A 24,710-nucleotide genomic window follows, 5' to 3' on the forward strand; every position below is an offset into this window, starting at 1 on the left:
CTGAATTGGGCACGCTAATAGGAAATAATAGGAAATAGCAAGAGTTAAGGGTGCTGTTAAAAGACAGATCAGTATATGAAGCACACAGTCTCTGTGAGGTCAGCAGGTCTTTACTGAAGTGAAAATATCCAGTCCTAGTTCTGGGAACCTGTGCTCTATCATGAATGAATTACACATTATTAAAAATAATACAATTATATTTTCTTCTGTATTATACTTATTTTCTTCAAGGGAGTCTAAATTGTTTTTAAGCACAAGTTGAAATACATAAAGTGAAGTAATACATAATTTATATCAGTGCTTTTTAATGTAAGAATTTAAATACAAGTTTCAAAACTGCTTAATATTACCAAATAGAATATTGAAGTGTAAGTTCAAAATACTAACAGTGTTCTCTTAGATGTTTCTTTTACTAATACACCCAAGTTTTTAGAGTTTACTTTTTTCAGTGAAATATAAAATAAAATTTCTGGTGTTGAATAAGTTTATGTAGTCATAGAACATTAAGTATTTTAAATTTATAATTCCATCTAAATTTTTTATTCAGAGTTTCCAGTATAATTTTTATCTTTTATTTATGGCTTACTTTATTCATGTTTTACAGCCATAAACTGCTTAGCATGTTGGGATATAACTTCATTGGGATAATTTTGGTGTATTTTTTGAAGATTTTCAGCTAATTTAAAAAATCAGATAAATGCTATAAGTGGGTCAAACACTCTTGTGTGTTTTATTATATATAGTCCAGAAAAAAAATACTTACAAGACCTATGTTTTCTTCTTTTCTTGTTATGATAATTTATATAGTCTAAAACAATAGTTACTCAGAATTGTGGGACTGTTTCAGTTTACCATTTTATCTCCAGATCTTGCATTTTAACTTACATAATTTTAGAAACACAGATTTAAGAGTTGTCTGTGAGTAAGGTATTTCTGGTTTTATAATCCTTATCCTATTTGCTGGGCATGGTGGCACATGCCTGTAATCCTAGCACTTGAGAGGCTGAGGCAGGAGGATTGCTTTGCATTTAAGGCCAACCTGAACTATATAGTGAGACCTCGTCTCAACAAACAAACAAGAACAAAGAATTGTTTCAGTTTACCACTTTGTCTCCAGATCTTGCATTTTAACTTATATAATTTTACAGACTTATGAGTTGTCTATGAGTAAGCTATTTCTGGTTTCATAATCTTTATTGCATTTAGATGAACATTTAAAAACCTTGGCGTGTAGTAGATTTTGTATATGGAAGCGCTTTTGTTAATCATCTGTCAGAATACAAAGTAAATGCAGTCTTTAAAATATAGTAGAGTAGTGTTACCTGATTACCATTCACCATCAAGAAGTAAGAGTTTTTCTTAAAAATGTGCCTGTAGTACATTACTTAGAAAAGAGTAGAGTCCTTATGTCTGGAGGTAAAGATGCATAGGAGATGACATGGGGCAAGACTGGAAAAGTGGCTGCCCAATGTGGAGGCTCCCCGTCAGTCTAGTTACGGAATGCATGTGGCTTAGCCTAGGTGAGATACGGAGTCCCAGGTCCTGGAGACTGTGGTTCTCTCTCCTGTGTTGGAGCCTAGACTCCCTCATTTTCAGTTCTTCCGAGCATGCTGGCAGTCAGATTTGAACTGAGGGCTGAACTGAGCGATGGGGCTAATGACTTTCAGATGGAGGTGGAGCAGTGGACTAGAGGATTCCTGAAAGGTTGGGCGAGGTCAAGACTACAGCCAGGAGCCTCACCTCAATGGCCTGGTGCGTCACGACCAAGGGCCCGGCTAGCACTTCAGCGAGAGTAGATGTCAATGGACCACAGGTTAGAGTGGCTGAGAAGGACTGACTGCTGGAGTCCAGTGGCTGGAGGTTACGAAGGGGAGTGAAGGATGGTCCAGTGCTTCGGACTTGGGTGTCTGTAGCATGGTGATGGCTTGGATAGGTGCAGTCACACTGGGAGGGAATGAGGTAGGTGGACGCCAGAGTGGAAGAGATCATTGATTTTAGGCATGTTGAGTTACATGCATTGAGCAACCTGGAAAAGTGGACGCTTGAAGAAGGTTGGGACACCTGGGTAGAGCTGATGGAGAGTCGCGCGAGTTGGGGAGATGGGAAAGCGATGTAGTTACAGCGTGTCACCCGGTGGTAGGGCGGGCTTCGGCTTCAGTTTTGCTGCTCTGCCCATCCTGGTACTGATTCTTCCCACCTGAGCAGGCTGTGCAGCGCGTTGTTAATCCTTAGGTAAAGCCGCGCTGGATTTCGTGGATCTCCCTGAATGTTGTCGATGAGGTAGCATGGACTGCTCTCAAACATCAGTTTGCGTATCCTGGTTTGCATTGACTCTTCTTTAGGGCTTCTGTGAATGTGCATGACCACTTGTTTCTGTGGAGTATGTTCTGTTACTTCTTGCCTAGAAGTGGAGTGGCCAGGTTAATAACTGTCTCAGCTGCACTAGGAACTTCCATGTTTTCCATAGCTGCTGTAGCATTTGCCTTCGTACTGGTGCTTCGTGAGACTTCTGGTTGCTTCACATCTCCTCAGCTAGTGTCCCCTGTTTGTCACCTTAGCCATTCTAGCCCTGGTTTTATTCTGCATTTCTGTAAAGGCTAATGTTGTTGAGAGTTTTTTTCTTTTTTCCCCCTCAAGACTGAACCCAGGGCTTTTTACATGCGTCACTTCCCTCGCCTGGGATGTTTTTCATGTGTTTACTGGCCGTTCATGTGTCTTTGGTGAAGCACCAGTTCAGATCTTTTACCTGTTAAAAAAAGGTGGATAGTCTGTCTTTTTAGATGTAAGCATTCTTTGTGTATTCTGGATATAATTCCTTTGTTGAACAGTTTTTGAAAAAAATTTTCTCCCAGTCTGTGGCTTTTTTTTTTTTTTTAGGTCTTTTTAAAAGCTAGGACTTTAACTCTTGATGAAGTCCCTTTTGTCAAAATTTGTGTTCGTACTTTGTACTTCAGGTACCCTGTTTAGGAAATCCTCCTTTACCCTGGCATCTTAAAAGTTTTGTCATGTTTTCCTTCTTGAAATCCAGTAGTTTTTCACTATTACATTTTAGGTCTGAGATACATTTTGACTTCATTTCCCTAGTAAGAGTTAAATTCATTGATTGCTTTTTAATCCGTTAAATTGCCTTGGGCATTTGTTAAAATTACTGATTTAATTATAAAAATATTCAAATGTAAAAATGCTTGTTCAGGTCTACTTCTGGAATCTCTTCTGTTCTTACACTAGCACCTCTGCATCTTCCTTTGTGAGCTTTTTGGTAAATTTTGAAGTCATGTAAGTATTACAATCTCAACTTTTGTTCTTTATCAAAATTTTGTTTCTCTTATGTATCTTCGTATGTAAATTCAAAATCACCTTGTCGTCCTCTTTGGGATTTGATCGGAATCGCACTACCTGAAGTGGTGTTGGATTAGGGAATGATTATCATCTCAGAAATACTGAGCTCTCCAGACCAGATGGGTCTCTTCAGTCAAAGATGTAGAATTTCTCTTTGAAATATTAAGTTCTTTAGATAATTTTTTGTGTACAAGTCCTACATATCCTTTCTTAACCTTATTCCTAAATGATTTCTTGATGATAAATAATAGGGTTATCACATCAGTGTGGATGGGGAGCAGGTTGGTGTCTCCCTTGTTCCTTTCTGCTGGAGGGGAGGGGGTCGCACCACAGCACAAGTGTGATGCACCAGGGAGGCCCCGATTCATTCAGATGAATCCAGCTGGTGCTTCACTTCTTGCTGTCTTTGTTTAGAAATTATATGTTTATGTGAATTTTTGCTTTTCCTTTTCTTGGAGAGGTATTTTTTTAACATCCAGAAATTAGGAATACATCTTAAGTCAAGGGACCTGACTTGTTTCAGTCCTATCTTAGAGCCATGGCGCACACTGTAACTCATCTTCCCAGCTCTGCCAGGGTTGCTGGAGGCTAGCGGCTAGGTGTTGATGCCACCCTGTTTGTTTTCAGCGAGTAATGTTTGTTTGCCCATTTCTGAGTGAATTTGGGTTCCTACTGGTGTAGCACCAGTCTGAATGATTTGTTAATTGATCCTCCATTTCTTTTTTTTTTGATACCGGGGATTGAACTTGAGCTTGCAAGGCAGGCCACCGAACCGCTGAGCTAAATCCCCAGCATTCCTCCATTTCTTTCTTAGTAAGTTGTGTAGAATTGTTTGGTTCTTTAGTAATGTGGTCATTGTACCTTTCCCATGTGTTTTGGAGGCAAAGTGGGAGAACTGAGCGCCCCGGGTCCGCTCACTGGCAGCCGGCCTCGCACTGGGCAGTGGTGACCCGCCTCTCCGGGGGGGAAGAACAGGAGCTGCGGCCCCCCTCCACCTCCCTGTGCTTGTGCTGCGGCTGGGGATGGACCTGGCCAGCTCCTTTCTGGCAGAGGGCAGCTGGTCAGCGTGCTGTGGAGGCAGTGACCATGCCGCCCCGTTGACATGCAGGCCTCTTGGAGGCACAGCGCAGATCCCCTGGCGTGACTTGCCAATACAGTGTGTGTGCCGGTGGGCGGGCTGAGGTCCTGCGGCTGGAATGCAGCAGCGTCCCAGGGCCTGTGTGCCATGGGCAGGAGGGGACAGAGGCGGTGGGGAGGAGGAGCAGGTGGGTCCAGACCCCGGAGGGTCTGCTCCCCCTGCAGGCTGGCCTGGGGCGAGAGACTTGGGGTGGTAAACAGGACACATACGTACCTGTCATTGCTGTGTGTACTTGGAGTCAGTAGCTGTTCATTTTCAGTTGTTTTTGTTAAACTAGCTAAGTGAAGCCAAAGTATTAAAAAATAATTTTTAATTGCAAACTTTCCAACCCGTTTTGCTTTTATACTTGCATTAAAATGTATTCATGCAAATTCTGTTGATCTTAAGAGTGACATTGGTGGTATCATCAGCAGCTTGTTAGTTTTAGTTTGGTTTTTCCTCAATATTGCTGTCCTCACTAAAGACAATGATATGTGAGCAGTTTTCTTTTAAGCCCTGAGTAAAAAAACTAATTTGTTATGGGAGCATCAGTCCAGTTACTTAGATGTTTAATAAGGAAATGTAATTTAATGACTGTCATTTGCCAGAAATGAAGGTAGGCAACCCGGGTCCTGGAGTGTGACTCTTTAGTGGTTTTATGAATGAGAGCTGCTGGCCGGAATAATTGTAGTTTACACTGTGTGAGGTCGTGCCAGACATAGCTGGCTGTGAAAGTTCACATTCCAACATGGAGAAGTGGCATCCCAGGGACAGTTCTGAGGCCCACGCCACGGCAGGGTTAGGGGCCCTGCAGGAAGCTCCTTCCTGCCCAGTGCCTGCCATGGACCCTCCTGGTGTGACCAGGGACAGAGAGGACTGGATTATGCAACATTGTACTTCTGGAGTGAATCTTGAACTTGAAGGAAAGTCTAGCAGGTCATTACATTTTTTCTTTGTTTTATAGTAAAAGATTGATCAGTCATTTTTAGTTTGCATATTTTTGGTGCTCTTTGCACCTGGAGAAATGTTACCTTAATTTACTTCAATTTTTTATTTTCCCAATACAGGGGATCGAACTCAGGCCTTGCGCTTACGAGGCAGGTGTGGCATTACTGAGCTACATCCCCGGTCCTACTTCAGTTTTTAAAGTATTGTAGTTTATCTTGATTTTAGGAATTATTTTACAATTCTAAACTTAATTTTTTTTTGTGTGTGAAAGCAGCTAAAATTTTTAATGGGAATGAAAATCTGGGACACATTGTTTTTGTGGAGACTCCTTAGTTAACTGTACTAAGGGAGGAATATAAGAATCTGGGGTAATCGGGTGCTGTGTTGCAAGTGGCCGTGACTTGTTTGCCTAATTTCTTTGTGATGTCACAGAGCCAGTAGATTGACAAATGTGAACCTCCCGTCATGTCTGACCTCTTGTTAAAGGCCAGAATCTACACTAAAAGGCCCAAGGAGCATTTGGGTGTCCTGGCTCAGTCTCACCAGTAATGGCCCTCCCCCTTTCCCAATCTCGAGAGGCAGCAGTTCTGTGTATTAATACTTGAGTTTCTCTTGGGTGCACACACAGACTGCTAGAACACTGAGATGGGCTTTTAGAACATTTAACACAAAATTAAAGAGTAAGCTGCATCTTAAAAATTGAGTGTGAACATCTGGACATCTCGCTCAGTTCGGTGCATGCTGTTTCAGAGCAGCAGCAGCCTTGCCATGGCACCAGGTCTGACTCCGCTGTCCCTGCACGCCGGCTCTCCATGCCCCACACTGTGCCAGGCTTGGGTTCCCTTCTGAATTGCAAGTGCTGTGTGTCTTGGAGAGCCCAGCCAGCCCCTTGGAGCGGCTCTCAGGAAGCTCCTGTCTCCACTTGTCACAGGCAGCTGAGTGCAGACTGCTGCAGAACGGGGACTGTGTGTTTCCTGAGTTCTTTGTAAACTGTACTGATTACGGAATTTCTGTGGGTGGTGGAGTATTATATAGAATGTGTCTGAGTATTATATAGGTGTCCAGTGGAAATGAGCAAGAGGAACAGGTGGCAGAATAACATGCAAGAAATTGTGTGTATAGTGGTTTATTAATGGTAATGGATAGAGAGAAGATGAGGTTAGTGCTGAGTGGAAGAAAAATGTAGGCATAATTGACTTTTCGGAACACTCATTAAAGTTATTTGTCATATGAGCAGGGAGTGGTGGCAAACATTATAATTCTAGCACTCAGGAGGCTGAAGCAGGAGGCTCTTGAGTCCCGGGATAGCCTGACCTATGTAATGGAGAACTTGTCTCAAAACAGTAGCAATAGCAACAACAAAATATTTGTCATATTTGTTTGCTTTCTCACCATGTCTTCCTGCTTCTTTCTCCAGCAGCTTCTACTTCAGTGCTAAACAGCCACAGCAAAGAGATACTTTCAGGGTTAGTCAGTGGTGGAGTTCACTTAAGCTATACATCACACTTAACTCTTCCCGTGTCCTTAAAGGTTGTTGTTTTTTCAAAATAGAGTTACTGCTTTTTCTTACTCATGATTTAAACCTTTGCCAAGAAACCCAAAGCAATCATTTCCTCTGCATTTTCTCTGGTAAGGTTTGTTTTTACTGCGGACACAGACAATGTCACTTCTAAATCTGTTGGAACGGGTGCTTGTGTGTGAACTTGTGGTTCATGGCATCAGTGACTGTCACCCTCTTGGGCACCCACGGCCACTACCTGTGTCTAGAACTTTCCTAAGCTCCAAACAAATTTGATCGTGAGGCTTCCTCTGACCACAAGAGCCGGATGGCCACTCCTGCACGTTCTTTTCTCTGAATTTGCCTGTTCTGAGTATTTCCCATAAGTGGAATCTCAGGGGTCTGTATGTCTGTGACTGGCTTGTGCTGTGAGCAGTGTCTTTACATGCGCCAGGCCCTGTGGAGTGTGTGTGATTCTGTCCTCTGAGGGCCAAGGGTGGCTCGCTGCAGGTATGGCTGTTTCTGCATGCCGTGGCTGTCATGAGGAATGTGGCAGAGAACATTTGCTTACAGATGTTTTGTTTGAGTCCCTGTTTTCAGTTCTTTTGAATATTTACCTAGGAGAGGAATCATAGGTCCTACTTGTGTGTTTAACTTTCAAGGAAGTGTGAAACTCTTCCAGGGTGGCTGCACCTTTTGCTGCTGACCAGCAGTGTGCAAGTTCAAAGTGCTCCACATCCTCTTTGCTTCTTCCCCGTTCCTTCCCTTTCTGAAAATTGCAGTCGCCCTAAGCCTTCATTCATACTTTGTTTCAGGTGTGAGACGGATGCTGTTGTGGTTTTGATTTGCCTTATCCTAAGGATGAAGGATAAGTTTCCATGTGCTTCTTGGCCATTGATGCATCTTCCTTGGAGAGATGTCACTCCAGGCTTTTTTTTTTTGGCATTGCTGGAGTTGGAACTCAGGGATTCCACATGCCAGGCCAGCCTTTCACCCCGAGCTGCGCCCCAGCCTCTGTGCTACTTTGGGAATCCCTTATCGAGTCTAGACATGCAGTCTTTATTAGGTGATTTTCAAATGTTTTCTCCTGTTCTGTGGCTTGTCAGTTTTGTGTGTTAGGGACTTTCAGTTTTGATTCCTTCCTAGTGTGTGTCCACAATATTACGGGTTGTATTTATCATCTTTTCTACTGTATAAGTGGCTTACTTAAGGTGCTAATATCTTCAAAGGCTCTCAAAAGTTTTTTGAAAGTCTGTAATTACATTTAGTTACTTTTTTGTATGTATTGTTTCACCTCACAGCTCACAGCGTCTGCTGAGTAATCAGTAGTCAGCTCTGCAGGGCTCAGTGGTGTCTTGCTGAGGCCTACTTGTGATGCTTTGGCTCCTTCAGGCCTCTCCCGTTTTCTGGATTCCTGTGTTTTTGTCTTGCTAGTATTTGCCTTTTCCCATTCAGTGTGTCTGAGAAATCAGTCCAGCGGAGAGTCTGCAGTTCCCCCTTCCCCATCTTGGCATTGGTCCGGGACCTTGAGTCATCGATGGCCCCAAAGAGCACCTGACTTTGCTAAAGCTCACTGTTCAGAAGACTCCCATGGGATACATTTGTAGTAGCACATCTTAGGGATGCAAACTTTTCATCCCCAAAATAATAGTGCCAACACAACTTGAAGCACAACTTTCTAGCTGTAAAATTCTTTTGAACTAAAGTAAATGTGATTGGTAAGAGGATTTACAACCTAAATTCTAAAGTAGGAGTTGGTATAATAATAGGGCATAAAATAACTACCATATGTAGTTACTTTATGAGCACTTTACCACCCTCTGTTGCCAAGATTTTTAAGCATCTCTTTTGTAGGTTGTTTTCATTTTTCTTCAAGTATTTGTTATAAAATTGCATTTGCATTCACAAACATTTATGGGTTTTTTTACATTACATATAAAAAAATAACCACTTTTTAAAAAACCACATCTTCTTTATCCATTCATTTGTTGAAGGGCATTTGGGCTTTTTCCAAGATTTAGCTATTATACACCGTGCTTCTATAAGCATGGGTGTGCATATATTGCTGTGACAGGATGCTTTTAATTTTGGTGGGGGAAGATACCAAGAATGGGAGTAGCTGGTTCATATGGAACCTCTAGTTTTGCCTTTTGAGGAATCTCCATGGTGATTTCCACAGTGGCTGCACCAGTCTGCACTCCCACCAGCAGTGGAGCAGGGTTCCTCTTTCCCCACAACCCCACCAGCATTTATTATTGGTTGGTTTCTTTATAGCAGCCATTCTTTCTGGCGTGAGGTAGAATCTCAGTGTTGTTTTCATTTGCATTTCTTGAATGACCAGTGATGTTGAACATTGTTTCATTTGTTTATTTCTACTTTGTTGTCTGAAAATTACCTGTTCATTTAAGATGCTCACTTTTGGATTGGGTCTTTAAATGGGGGAGGGCTGATGTTTTTCAATTCTTTGTATGTTCTAGATATTAATCCTTTGTCTGAGGGACTGTTGGCTAGAATTTGTCCTCACTCAGTGGGTTGTCTGTTCACTCTGTTGGTGAATTCTTTTGCAGTGCAAAAGCTTTTTAGTAGGGTGAGATCCCAGTTGTTGATTCTTTGTATTATTTCCTGTGCAGTCCGAATTTTGTTCTTGAAGGCTTTGCTTACCCCTACTCCCTATTTTCTCTTCCAGCAGATTTAGTGTTTCTGTTTTAATATTTATGTCTTTGATCCATTTTGATTTTGTTTAGTGCATGGTGAGACACATGGGTCTAGTTTTAATCTTTGCATGTGGAAAGCCAGGTTTTCTAGCACTACTTATTAAATAAGTAAGGTGTTTGGCCCCTTTGTTAAAGATGAAGGCTGAGTGTGTTTGAGGTTCTTTCTGTATCTACTAATCTGTTCAGTGGATCCTCAAGTCTGTTTTTTTGCCAGTACCATGCTGTTTTTATCACAGTAGCTCTGTAGTATAATTTTAAGTCAGTGATTATGATGCCCCCTGCCTTGCCTTTGTTGTCCAGAATTGTTTTTCTATTTTGCTATTCTAGGTTTCTTCTGGTTCCAAATGCATTTTAGAATTGTTTTAATTCTGTGAGCTATGCTGCTGGGATTTTGATTGAAATTGCATTACATTTGTAATTTTGGAAGTATGGCCATTTTCACTGTATTGGTTCTTCCTATTCGAGTAAGGAATATTTTTCCATTTCTCATATCCTCTTTGATGCCTTTTTCCCACAGTACTGCAGTTTTCAATGTAGAGATCTTTTACCTCCTTTGTTAAAGTGTTTCTTAGGTATTTCATTTTTTTCCATGTTACTGTGAAAGGTGTTGTTTCCCTAATTTTTCTCTCAATGAATTTGTTATTCATAGAGAAGAAGGTTATTGATTTTTTTGAGTGTTGATTTTATATTCAGCTGCACTACTGAATTTGGTGATTAAATCTGTAAGTCTTCTGGTAGAGTTTTTTGGGTCTTCTATACAGTGGAGTACTACTCAGTCATAAAGAAGGATAAATGAGGCATTTATAGCTAAATGGATGCACTTTGAAGTTTTATTTTTAAGTGAAATAAGTTGGACACATGTGTGTAAATATTGCATTGTCTGTGATGTAAGAAACTGAAAATGTAAATAGGGACTAAAATGTGTAATAGTGTGAAAGAAAAAAAGTTTGTTCAAAAAGAAGGGAAACTACAGAAGGGGAGTGAAAAAGGAAGGAAAGAAAAATGAAAAAAGAAGGATAAAATGGAAACAAGGCTTTGTAAATAAGGAGGGGAAGAGGGATTGAAGGGAGGGGAGGGGAGGGGAAAGGGAAAAAAAAAAGGAATCAAGATATATCATTACAGGTACAAATTCCTTATGATGAATGTGATTCTTATGTGTATCTAAAATGTACCAAATAAACTTAATAATTGAACAATTTAAAAAAATAAAACATATAAACATTTAATTGTTGTATTTATAAAATTGTCTAATCTGTGGTTTAATGGGGCAAAATTTAAAAGTCTCACAATCATACATTTTTACATTTATGTATTCATTACTTTATTCTGGGCATTGAAACCAAGCCCGCACACTTGCCCACCACCCTCTCTGCAGGAGCGCAGCCCATGCATGTGTTCTGGGTTTTCATCCTGTGTAGTGAGAACCCTTAAACATCCAGCCCTTATTTAAGTAGTCATATAACAATAGGTGGGTGGGTGCCAGCAGCATGAAGCCTGTGTAGATGGTCTTTTACTGTATCCACAGTGACCCCAGGCTCGTGGCTCACACTCAGGACTGGCCTTGGGTGTGTGTGGTCTGTAGGCCTCAGTGTCTTTCTGTTTTATCCAGTACTGTGAGCTTTGCTGACCCCTTCCTTTACTCTCTTGATCCCTTTCCTGTTAGAGAAAGAACTTTCTCCCTTCTTCCTATTATCTCTTTTATTTTGCACTTCATTTATAATTTGAGTTGTTTATATAAGGGAGACTGTGATATTTAAGCTGTGAGTCTGATTTATTTCAGTTAACATTATGGTCTTGAGGTGCATCCATTTCCTACAAATGACTTATGTTGATCTTTGTTTGTGGCAGAGTAGTGCTCCACTGGGTATAAATACCACATTTTTCTTATCCATTCATCTGTTGATGGAACCTAATGGCTATTTCCATGATTTAGCTATTAATGAATTTGCTGCTATATACATAGGTTTGTAGTATATCATTCAATATAATATTCATTGTAAAATATTAAATTGTAACTTACAAACTAGAAGCAAATTTTTAGGTATATTGAAGAGTTAAGGAATTTTAATTGTATTAAAATAGGACATTTTATTTGTTTGTATGTTTGTTTGGTACTGAGAATCGAACTCAGGACTTGCGCTTGGGAGGTAGGAGGCAGAACCATTGAGCTAAATCTCTGGCCCAAAATAGGGTATTTTAAAGTTCAAGTCATTTTAATTTCACAAGGAGCAATGTGACTCACTAGATAAATTTATAATATTTTTTGTGGCAGAATTTTTCTATTTTAGAAATGTATTCTAGTTTTGTCTAAATATGTATATGAATGAATATATGTTTTTTTTTCAGTGGCACTGGGGATTGAACCAGGGCCTTCACACTGACTTCTATCTGCCATCCTTTTTTGAGGCAGGATCTAACTATGTAGCCAAGTGGTGCTGGAAGTTATGATCCTACTGCCTCAGCCTCCCAGAGTGCTGGGATTTTAGGGGTGTGCCACCATGCCAGCTGAATATATGAACATTTTAAAAGGATTTTTCAAATGTTCATGTTTCTGGTTTTGATTTTCATAGAAATACTTTTTGAGCAGGAAAAGACATAGTTGATGACTAAGTGCAACTGGTAAACTTATAAATGAATAAAATTTAGTATATAAAGTGGTTAGAGTTCTTTGCCAAGAACACAAATGGTAGAATGAGAATGTTGATTTTCCTGTTTTATTCCTCTCACGTGATTTTTTTGTGTGATAATTTCATTCATGACACATGAAACATTGTGAACCACCATATCAACAGGGTTATAAAAAGAATAGGAATTCCCAAAGAAATTGCTCAGAATGCCTAATTGGGAAAAAATGGCTCAGTAAAATAATTTTGTGGAAGAATTAAAAAAAAAAACTAGACTGATAATATCATACTTATTCCAGGGGCCAAAGGAGAATTTTGGGAGTGGTGAATAAGTGAGGGCATGGCCTGCTCATTAGTGCCTGGGCTCCGGGTTCTGCCAGGTTCCCTGTGTGCTGGGGCAGGGAGCAGCGCCAGCTCCATCCTGGCTCAGCCTGGACTGTGGACAGGAGGGTCTGACTTGGCCGTGCTCCTGCCTCAGGCCAGCTTATGTATGGTTCAGGAAAAACCCTCTTCCCGCTTCTTCCCCCTAAAAAGTCTACAAGTTGATTTGAGACTTTAAAAAGATGAGTACACTTTTTAGGAGAAAGAAATACTTAACCTGAGCAAAAGTGAGTTACATAGGAGAATTACTTCTGTTTTACACTTTGGATGTTTTTATAGTTTGCCTTCGAGGTATTTCCCACCCTTACTGGAGTATTCTAAAGCTGAACGCAGAAGGTTGGAAAATAAACAAACACAAAGCACATTCTTGCTTATTCTCCTTTACTGCGTTATTAATTTGAAAACATTGTGTTGGAATTTTCCAGAGAAGTCATGACTGAAACTTAAGAATTTGAATGTTTCCTTGTCATTTTGTGTTAGGAATAACTAAAGGTTACTCTTTCTTTTTCTCCAATGTGCACTTTTTGTAATTTTGAAATCTTTTTATCTGAATGGCTGACACAAGTTAATATTTCTTGAATCTCTGAGGTTGTCCTCACCTGACTTTTTCCCCTTTTCTAGTTTCGGCAAGCGTTCTGCAGGAAGCTTTAGGCGAGGCTGCGAGTGCATTGTCCTAGAGCCTTCCGAGATGATTGTGGTAAGATATTTCTGTAAAGGCCCCTGCCAAGTTTTTATGAAATAATGGTGTTTTCACAAACTACTGATAGCAGCCCACTTTTATTTTCATAAGATGAGATATATGCACATTAGATCTTCTTTTTCATAACCTCACATTATGAGTTTGGGTTCGTAACCATAATGCAGGCATGTGTAGGATTCAGGTAAATTTAAATATTAGAGGGTTGAAAAGGGCGAGTTACCCCAGTGTGGTGTTCTTGAACTTTGTAGTCAATCATGGTACTGCCATTTAATTGAACTTTGGGGAAATCTTTGACTTGTAGAGTTTTAGATCTTAGTGTGTTTTGGAAAGAATGACTTAGTTTAGATGCACCACAATGATACATATTCAAGCGATAATACAAGGTATCACTTCACTTTATGTAATTGAAAGAAAGCTTGGCAGGACTTAGCTGATTAGCATGCTTTTGTCATCTTTATATTTCAATTGAGATTTTAAAATATATTGAGATATATTATATGTAATAACAAAATAGATATGATTTTTAGAGCAAATATCCATCATGTGTCTTCCTTGCTGTACAGACATGGTTTTAAGATAGGATACCTTGTTTTTAACAAGTCAGTGACAACATATAGATGAGCTCAGGACCATGATAGAAGCCATGAACGCTCAGCATAAGAAAGAGATGAAAACAGTGAATGCCCAACATAGGAAAGAAATGGAATCCATAAAACAGATTCAAACAGATATCCAGGAGATTAAAAACTCTATTGAAAGTGTTGGCAACACAATAAAAGAATGCGAAGAGAGGCTCTCAGATATAGAAGATAGGATTGCAGTCAGTGACCGTGAAAAGAGAGGTCTCTTAAAAACAGTAAGGGAGCATGAGAGATCGATCCAACAACTCCTAGGTGATGCAAAGAAGAATAACATAGACTGACAGGAATCCATGAAGTAGCAGGAGAAAATGCAAATGACTTTAAAAAGCTGTTCACAGAATTAATGACAGAAAACTTCCCAAACAGAGGGGAAGAATTTGACATACAAATAAGAAGCATATAGGACTCCAACTACCCACGATAAAAAAAAAAAATCTATACCTAGATATATAATAATCAAGATCCCAGAAATCCAACGGAAGAACAAAATACTACAAGCAGTAAGAGAAAAGAAAAAAATCACATACAAAGGAAAGGCCATCAGAATCACAGCAGACTTTTCAACACAAACCCTCATGTCAAGGAGAGCCTGGAGTCCTAAAAGAAAAGAACCTCCAACCTAGACTGATGTATCCTGCAAAGCTCTCTTTCAAAATGGATGGGGAAATAAGACACTTCCACAACAAAGAACACCTGAGAAACTTCATGAATACCAAACCAGCCCTACAAGGAATTCTAAACAAGATCCTAGAAAAAGACAGTGAAGGTCACAAAGACCCATGAGAGCCATGAGGCCCAACAGAGCAAATCAAATAGGCAAGGCAAGAAATTAAAAGGAGAGGGGGAAAAAGTACAAAGAGTCAACCAAAGGACAATAATGTGACAATAAGTCAGTACATACCAGTTACAACCATCAATGTCAATAGCCTCAACTCATCAATCAAGAGAAATAGACTGGCAGAATGGATTAAGAAGCAAACTCCAACAATATGTTGTATACAAGAAACACACCTAGTGCAACAAGAAGTCCAGAGACTGAAAGTGAAAGGATGGAAAACAATTCTCCATGTGACAGGACCCAGAAAGAAGCGTGGGTAGCAATCTTACTCGCAGACAAAGTAAATTTCAAACCAAAACTGATTAAGAGAGACAAAGAAGTTCACTACATCCTTGTAAAGGAAACAATTCAAGAGGAAGAGATGACAATCATAAACATATATGCACCAAATATTAATGCCCCCAACTATATAAAACAAATATTAAGTAACATGAAAAAACAAATAAGCACTAATACAATTGTAGTGGGGGATCTAAATACCCCACTATCACAAATACACAGATCTTCTAGGCAAAAAATTAACAACAAAATACTAGAACTGAACTAAGCTTTTGAACACATAGACTTAATGGATGTCTATAGAGTGTTCCACCCCACAAAATCATATTATACTTTCTTTTGGGCTGCACATGGATCATTCTCCCAGATAGACCATATACTAGTTTACAGAACAGGTTTGAGTAAACGCAAAAGAATCGGAATTATCCCTGTATATTATCAGATCATAGTGCAGTCAAGCTGGAGATCAATAGCATAAGAAGCCATAGGAACTTCACAAACACATAGAAATTGAACAACACTCTCCTCAGCAATCAATGGGTCACAGAGGAAATTAAAGAAGAAATCAGACAGTTTTTACAAATAAATGATAATGCCAGTACAACATACAGGAATCTTTGGGACACAGTGAAAGCAATTCTATGTGGAAAATTCAAAACACTGAATGCCCACACTAGGAAAATAGAGCAAGCTCAAATAAACAACCTAATGATTGATGAATCTTAGACTCCTAGAAAAACAAGAGCAAGAAAGACCCAAAGCTCATACAAGAGAGGAAATTATAAAGATTAGAGCAGAAATCAATGCAATGGAAACTTAAGAAAATGATACAAAAAAATAAATGAATCAAAGAGTTGCTTTTTGAAGGAATAAATCAAATCAATAAGCCCTTAGCTAACCTTATCAGAAAAAGCAAAGAAAAGGCTCAGATCCATGCAATCAAGAATGAAAAAGGCGAAGTCACAACAGATCCAGCAGAAATCCAGAGGATCGTCAATACCCACTTTGAGAACCTGTACACTAATAAAATGGAAAACACAGAAGAAATGGACAGATTTCTAGATACTTAGGAATTACCAAAGTTGAACAAAGTAGTTCAAAGCATTTTAAACACCTGAATTACAATCAGTGAAATTGAAAATGTAATCAAAAGTTTACCAACAAAGAAAAGCCCAGGCCCTGATGGATTCACTGCTGAATTTTACAAGACATTTAGAGAAGAACTACTGCCACTACTCTTTAAACTTTTCAGTGAAATTGAAAGGGAAGCAATACTTCCAAATTCATTCCTGGAAGCAAGTTATCACTTTGATTCCCAAACTAGAGAAGGACCCAACTAAAAAAGAAAACTACAGGCCAATCTCCTTAATGAATATAGATGCAAAAATCCTGAATAAGATACTAGCAAACAGAATACAGAGGATCATCAAGAAGATCATACACCCCGACCAAGTCAGATTTATTCCAGGGATGCAAGGATGGTTCAACATATATAAGTCAATAAATGTAATACACTATATTTACAAGAGTCAAGGACAAAAACCATATGATCCTCTCGATAGATGCAGAAAAAACATTTGACAAAATTCAACAACCATTCGTGATAAAAACTGTGCAAAAAATTGGAATAGCTGATCTATATCTCAACTTCATAAAGGGTATCTATGAAAAACCAACAGTGAACATCATATTAAATGGCCAAAAACTGAAAACCTTCACATTGAAATCAGGAACAAGACAAGGATGCCCACTATCACCACTCCTCTTCGATATAGTTCTGGAAACATTAGCCATAGCAATTAGACAAGAGAAAGAAATTAAAGCAATAAAAATAGGAAAGGAAGAAGTTAAACTGTCATTATTTGCTGATTATACTCTACATTGAAGACCCAAAAAACTCCACCAAAAGACTTCTAGACTTAATTGACACTTCTAGCAGAGTAGTTGGATACAAGGTCAACACTTAAAAATCAATAGCCTTCTTGTACACAAATAATAGACTCACTGAGAGAGAATTAGGGAAACAATTCCTTTCACAATAGCATCCAAAACAGTGAAGTATCTAGGAATCAATCTAACAAAAGAAGCAGAATACCTCTACACTGAAAACTACAGCACTCTGAAAAAAGAGATCAAAGAGGATATAAGAAAATGGAAAGATATCCCCTGCTTCTGGGTAAGAAGAATCAACATAGTAAAAATGTTCATACTACCAAAACTGCTATACAGATTCAATGCAATGCCAATTGAAATTCCAACACTATATTTTACAGAACTAGAAAAAAGAATCCAAAAATTCATTTGGAACCATAGGAGACCTGGAATAGCAAAAGCCATCGTAGGCAACAGAGACATGGCAGCGGGTGTAACAATTCCCAATTTGAAACTCTACTACAAAGCCACTGTGAGAAAAACAGCATGGTACTGGTAAAGAAACAACCCGAGGATCAGTGGAACAGACTGGAAGATACAAAAACAACTCCAGATGTACTCAGTTACCTCATCTTTGACAAAGGAGCTGACCGTCCTCACTGGAGGAAAGATAGCCTCTTTAATAAGTGGTGTTGGAAAAGCTGGATTTCAGCCTGCCAAAGATTAAAACTTAGACCCTTTTCTTTCACCATGCACTAAACTAAAATCCAAGTGCATTAGAGATCTAGATATTAAAACAGAAACACTAAACTTGCTGGAAAATAAGTTAGGCAGAACTCTGGAAGACATTGGCATAGGAAAAGACTTTATGAACAAATCCTCAGTAGCGTGGAAACTAGCAGAAAGAATCAATAACTGGGATCTCTCTCATCTTATTGAAAAGCTTCTGCACTGCAAAGGAAACCATCAACAACTAAGAGACAACCTACAATGTGGGAAAAAATTTTTACCAGCTATTCCTCAGACAAAGGATTCTTATCTAGAATATATAATGAACTCAAAACAATCAGCACCCCCACAAATATAAAGACCTGATTTAAAAATGGGCATTTGAAATGAACAGACATTTCTCAAAGAAGTAAAAGCAGCAAATAAATATATGAAAAAATGTTCAGCATCACTGGTCATTCGAGAGATGCAGATGAAAAAAACACTGAAATTCTATCTCACGCCCCAAAGAATTGCTGCTATCAAGAAATCAACCAATAACAAATGTTGGCGGGGTTGTGGGGAGAAAGGAACCCTTGTCCATTGTTAGTGGGAGTGCAGACTGGTGCAACCACTATGGAAATCAACAAGGAGATACCTCAAAGAACTGGGACTAGATCTTTCATTTGACCCACCCATTGCTATGTTGGGTATCTATAGCCTACGTTTATAGCGGCACAGTTTGTAATAGCTAAAAGTTGGAAACAGCCCATTTGCCCATCAATTGGAGACTGGATAAAGAAGATGGTTTTTTCCTATAAAGTGGAATACTACTCAGCCATAAAGAATGAGAAATTAGACTCATTCAAAGGAAAATGGATACATATTAAGGATATACTCCTCAGTGAAATAAATAAGTCACACATGTATAAATACCGAATAGTTTCTCTGTTGTGAGAAACTATAAGTGTACATAAGATTCTAATGAGATAATTGACAGTGTTAAATAGGAAGAAAAGGGCTAAAGGTGTAGGGAAAGTGTGAAGGGTAGGAGAAAGGTAATAAAAAAATATGAGAAAATGGAAATAAAGTGTAAATGGGGAGGCGAGGAGGGGATGAAGGGAGGGCAGGGACAAGGGGAAAAAATGAGAACCAAGACCTGTCCTGTAAAGGTACAAGATCCCAATAATAATGTAACTATACTGTATACCTAAAATGTAGCAATAGAATCAATGAGAAAAAAAAAGTGACAAAAGCAAGCTGCAGGGCTACAGGCCCATACCTTATCTGAGGCTGACCCTTGTCCAGCAAGCTCCTTGGAAGGAGGGCACTTTCACAAAGTAAGTGATGGCCTGATAGAGGTGACAGTGAAATCTTTTTATTCATATTTGATAAGGTATTTGGTGAACAACTCTGAATCTATTTTCAGAGAAGATTAGCAGTTTCCCCAGTGATGCAGGAGAGGAATTCTACCATGATAAGAAGTTCCTCATCAAAGCTACTAAAAAGTTGCGGTAAAATTTCACAAAATTTAATCTTACACGAAAAAGTAGCATGGTGATGAGTGAAGCTTCATTATTGGGGAAAAGTAGGCAGACACAAAGACATCACAAGTTTCTGAGGCATTCTAGACTCTTTGCTCTGTTGATGCTGTTTTTGTGTTCATCTGAAGGATTTTTGGTTTTCAGAATATCTGTTGTACTCAGCATTTGCTGTTACTCTAAACTGCTGGGCTTTCCATGTGAGCATAGTTGCAGAATCCAGGCTGCCTCTACACGAAAAGTGTCATTTCAGTGCAGGTTTGGGGTCAGAATAACCTGAAAAACTTCTGTTGTGTTTAATCCACTCATCAGACTTCCTAAAATGTTTAAGATGAGGAATTTTTAAAGCAATGCTACGATGAAAAGAAAACTAACGCCACACAAGGAAAGTAAGAAGAGAAACCCTTATTCTACCAGAAGCGTCCTGTTAACAGTCCTGGTCAAGTCATTTGGGATACATATATTATGTGTATGTGTGTGCCTGCATGCACACACTTGTGCACACATGTGCATACTTAAGAACCCTGCGAACACCAGAGTAGCTGCTTTCATAACGTGTGGTAGTGCATCCTGTGAGATCTTTCACTAATCAGTACAAAGACTACTGAAAATACCCTTTCCCTTTGAAACCACAGGAAGTTCAAGAGTTCCCATGTTGTCTAAGTGGAACTGAAACTGCCTCTTCATAGAAACTAAGCGGCTCAGAGCCAATTTGTTTCAGGCAATGAATGTGGGCTCCTTGTAAGTTTCTTTCTGTGTCTGCTACTTCTGTGGAGTTTCATATCTGGAGAAACAAAGTGTCTTGGAACTTGTATTTCAGGTGGACTATATGGATGAAAATGAAGAGTATTTTCAGCGTCAAGCCTCTCATAGACAGTCTCGAAGAAGATTTAGAAAAATCAACCAGAAAGGTGAAAGACAAACAATTATTGATACTGTGGATCCTTACCCTATGGGCAAACCACCCTTGCCTAGAGGCTATCATACGGTAAATTACACAGATGTGATGTCTTTATTTTATTTTTTGGAAGTTGGGTGAAAAGACATTTAAATTTTCATTTTGGATGAGTACTTTTCTATAATATACAGAATGTAAATTTTGCTGGAAGCACATGATATGAATAGTTTTTAGAAGGCTTTGAAATAATATGTCAAAAACAGTTTCGCTCTTTTATTTCCTAAAGTTTTCTCTGAAGATCAGCTTTGGGATAAGCATGTACAGTTATTATTGATATACTTTAAGTTATCTTACCTCATTCCAAAATTTTAGCCTCTTCCTGTGATCTTCCCCCTCAGTATCATATAGCATTTTTATTTAAAAAGTAGATGCGTAAAAATTACATACTATTTTTCATATTATTGTGAGAATATTATCTGAGTGTCTTTTTCATGCAGTCAACCGAAGTAAAAAGTTTAAAGTGATTTTTTTTCCCCCTGCTACTATGGGGAGTGAACCCAGCACCTTCACACTGAGCTACATTCTCAGCCCTTTTTATTTTATTTATTTTTATTTTTTATTTTTTGGGTACTGATGATGGGACTCAGGATCTTGTGCTTGCAAGGCAGGTGGCTGCGCCACTGAGCTAAATCTTAGGCCCCTTTTTTAACTTTTATTTTTGAGACGGAGTCTCACTGAGTTGCTGAGTTGCCCAGCTGGGCTTGAACTTGCTGTCCTGCCTCCTGGTAGCAAGGGCCAGGATGGCTGGTGTGAACCACCTCACCCAGCGCTGAGGGTGACTTCTGAGACTTTGTGTGAGGGCTTTCTGAGATAGCTCTCATTTGGAGCTCCTCTTTCATGCTGTAATCTACTTTAGTGTCCTTTATTTAATGAAGATTTGATAAATTTCTTTTATGTGTGAAGAAACCAAGACATAGATAATGTTTTATACTTGACCTTCATAAAGTCAGTTGAGAGCCTTATTTTCCTCATTCCTTTATGAAGTGCAAGATAAGTATCTTACACATTATTTGAATGGTCACTGTGTAAACTTAATTTAAAAATAAATACACAATAAAAGTAGGTAATTGATACCTACTTTACACTTTTCAGTTTTTCCTTATTTCTGCAAATATAAGTGCAGAATGCATGGAAAATATCTGTAGACTTAAAATTACTCAGTTTTTATAACTTTTTGATGCTCATTCTTCATATATATTCTTTTTCCTAGAGACCTCTTTGTATGTAAACATTAAACGTGTTTTGGCCACCAGCAGACCTGCCTGCTTCTTTTGCTAACCATGCAGTGTTTTAATAGACCATGACTTTCATAGCTGAATCATTTCATTGAAGTCATTTGTTAAGGGCTGCTTTTTGCTTATCACAAAGACAGCTTTGTTGGTCTCTTGAACTTGGTATTTAAAGAAAGAAAAACCCATGAAAGGTTTTTTGTTACCATTATCAATTAATAAAGGTATATTTTTAGTGTTAATGTAGCATCATGGAAAAAAAAGGAAATGTTTATTAAAAGAATTGTACGTATTAATAGTGCACATAGCTTATAATATTTTAGTCTACTACTAATAATGTTCTTTGTGCTTTGGAATTAGTCTTCCAAATTGGTTTCCAAACCAAGATAGTCAGAGGTAGTATTACTTAAAATTTAATGTTGAAGTTGACTGGTTTAATTTCATATTCATACTTGCTATACTTAAGTTGGGAGGGTTGTTTTATAACTTTCTCCCCCTGTAGACTACTTTATTTGCTTTCCATGTGTGCTTCCCCTTTCTTGCTGTTTTAAAAAATGAATGGTATATTCTTGTATTGCTACAAGATTTTTTATTAATGGGTTTTGACAGTATTTTACCTGGTCAACAGGACTTTTAGGGATAATTCAATGCTAAGATGAAAACTTCAACTTGATTATTAATGGATCATATGCGAGTATACTGGTAGTGACATTAAGCATTCATTTACCTAGTGAGTTAATATTGGTGGCAACATTGTCATAATTCAAAGCATTGGATCCTTTTTTGGAGGTACAGATTTTGTATACACCTTATTATTTTACCTAAATGCACAATTTTATTTTGTGTTTTTGATATCAGACAGTAAATATAATTAAATGAAAATTACTCACCAGTAGCCTTAATTCGTATTTTTTATTCTTAGCAGAAATGTTTCTTTTCAAAGGAATTTTTCTTAATAGGATGGGGCTGAGGTAGAAAGTTCATTTGAAAGAGTGCATGAACGTACTTAGCAGGTGATTTAAAGCAATTGCAAGTGCATGATGAGAAAGAACGCAGAGAGCATTGTACATGTAGCCAGTTCTGTATGGTCATTCTTAACCGGAGTTTAACATTGCCTTCTTCATTTCTGCAGATGTAATACAGTATAGCATGTCTGGTAACGTTCATCTTTTCCTTTCCTCTTTCATGGCACTCATTTCATTGTGGCTCAAAGGAATGCACTAAATCTCAGGTATTGTAATTTATGTGTGGTCTCTTGACACTAACCTGTTTATTTGTGTATTTGCATCATTGCTAATGAGTTTATAATACATGATGTGCTTTGCTCGGTCTTGTTCTCCTGCATTCTGACCTCATTCAGTAAGAGCTCCTAGAACTTTGAACCTGAGCAGTTTCATGCAGCGTGGCAGAGGCTGTCATGTAGCTTTTATTGCGCTGCACAACTTCACCCTCTTTTGCCCACTCGCTGCTCCTCACAACTCTTGATCCCCTTCCCAGTTGCAAAAGCGCTATTTCTATTTTTTAAAATTCTTTATTTTATCCCATTTTGCTTCCTTCCTTCATGTTTCCTGTCTCATTTCCCTTCCTCTTTGAAAAACATTTCCTTACCTCCTATTATCTTTATTTTGTTCTTTACTCATATTTTAAGGTTTTCATATAAGAGAATTGTGCAATATTTAAGCTTGTATGTCTGATTATTTCATGTAACTTAATGCTCTCAAGTTGCACCCATTTACCTATGAAGGCCTCAAGTTTTTATAAGGTTGCTTTATTTGTACTGTTCTAGAGATGGCTTGTTCACCTTCTTTGAAGAGAGAATATGAGTGTAACCTGTTTTTAAGAATGAATGGGCCAGGGCTGGGGATTTAGCTCAGTGGCAGCAGACCTGCCTTGCAAGTGCAGGGTCCTGAGTTTGATCCCTGGTACAAAAAAAAAGAAAAAAAAAAAGAAAGGAAAAGAATTAATGGACATTTGGTCTTCACTAACTTGCACTGCACACTGCATATAAACAGAAAAAGATGGCAGACCATGGAATTTTACTGCTTTTTGTGGGAAAGCTTATGGGAAATTCAGTAGGTTTAAGATACTATGGGTAAACACTGTAAAGTTCAGGAATCATCATGTGAGAGAACATGTTTGGAATTCACTGACAGATTTTAGTCAGAAAAAGGGGCTTAGTAAAATAGAAAACAAGAGTTTGAAGTCTTATTTTCCACCAGATTTTGACGCTTTTTACTTGAGTCTACATTTTAATTATGAGGCATGTACTACCTTGTCATTTCTTTCATGCCAGTACATAGCGAATCTGTGCTCATCAGGGTTAATCTCTTGGATCAGATTTGGGGTTGTCAGGAAATTTGGAGTTGGGGGATAAAAACTAATTTATCTCTGGAAAGTGGTTGGTTAAGTAACTACCAGTGCTTTGTGATACAAGAAAAAGATCATGAATGATTTCATTCACATTGAGAAAAAAAATCTGCCATTAATATATGTTTGGTTGATATGTAATCTTCCTTAAAAGCATGAGCTATTTGTATACCTTTTCAAATTAAAATGAAAAAGCTCTTTTGTCTTTTATACTAGAAATATGTGTTAACATTCCACCAGTGGCATGATCACCGTATTGTTTTTCAAAAGCCTTGCTAATTTTAAAATAATATGGTAAATTTTTAAAAAAATTATTTAATTCTTAGTTCTGATAATTATATGTTTTTTAATATAAAATTGTAATTACATCACTATTTGGAGCTAGTATCTGGGAAGAATATATTTTAAAAATATATCATTTAATATTTTTAAAGATCACTACATGATTGATTCTTTTTTGGCAAGAAAAATTGTCAGTCTGCATTTGATTTAAAACTTGAATTTAAAATATGCACTATGATGTGTAACTTATGTGCTCTTTGTAAAATTAGATGTGTTGCAGTATTTTAAAACTGATTATACTCTTCCTCAGAAGGGTGAACGCTCTTGTAATCCACGTACAGTGGATTTTCAAGGCAAGTATGGGAGATTTGGGGAGAGAATAAGCATTTTAACATGCAGTGAGAAGGGAAGACATTTTCTTACATTTTGATGAGTGGAGGTTGCGATGTAGTGCAGAAGGCTCCAAACCAGGACGTGGTGTGAATGTTCAGTCATCGGGTGAGTGGGTCAGGGAGACAGGTAACAGAGTGGGTTGGGAAGACGGCTCAGAGCTAAGGAGACCAGCAGGAGTTTACCTGTCTCCACATCTGAGTTGGTAGGAAGAGGAGCTTTGTTTATCCACTCTTGCTTCAGGCCTCTCAGAAATCAGCACTAATAAAAACCCAGGAGAGAGG

At 38.5% G+C, this 24,710-nt stretch overlaps 1 protein-coding gene across 1 annotated transcript in view; it reads left to right on the plus strand.

Annotated features, from left to right (window-relative positions):
- The window catches only part of Rapgef2 (Rap guanine nucleotide exchange factor 2), a 61,962-nt gene extending 38,064 nt beyond the window's left edge, over positions 1-23,898 (plus strand). The window contains exons 5-8 of the mRNA XM_033759971.1: positions 13,243-13,318; positions 20,021-20,188; positions 22,601-22,618; positions 23,174-23,898. Coding sequence (XP_033615862.1) covers positions 13,243-13,318; positions 20,021-20,188; positions 22,601-22,618; positions 23,174-23,197 — 286 coding nt within the window. The 3' untranslated portion in view covers positions 23,198-23,898. The remainder of the gene's footprint in view (positions 1-13,242; positions 13,319-20,020; positions 20,189-22,600; positions 22,619-23,173) is intronic.
- Positions 23,899-24,710: the final 812 nt, after the last annotated feature.

The sequence above is a fragment of the Fukomys damarensis genome, unplaced genomic scaffold (genome assembly GCF_012274545.1).
Source record: "Fukomys damarensis isolate Sample0158 unplaced genomic scaffold, DMR_v1.0_HiC HiC_scaffold_38, whole genome shotgun sequence".
Lineage (NCBI taxonomy): Eukaryota > Metazoa > Chordata > Mammalia > Rodentia > Bathyergidae > Fukomys > Fukomys damarensis.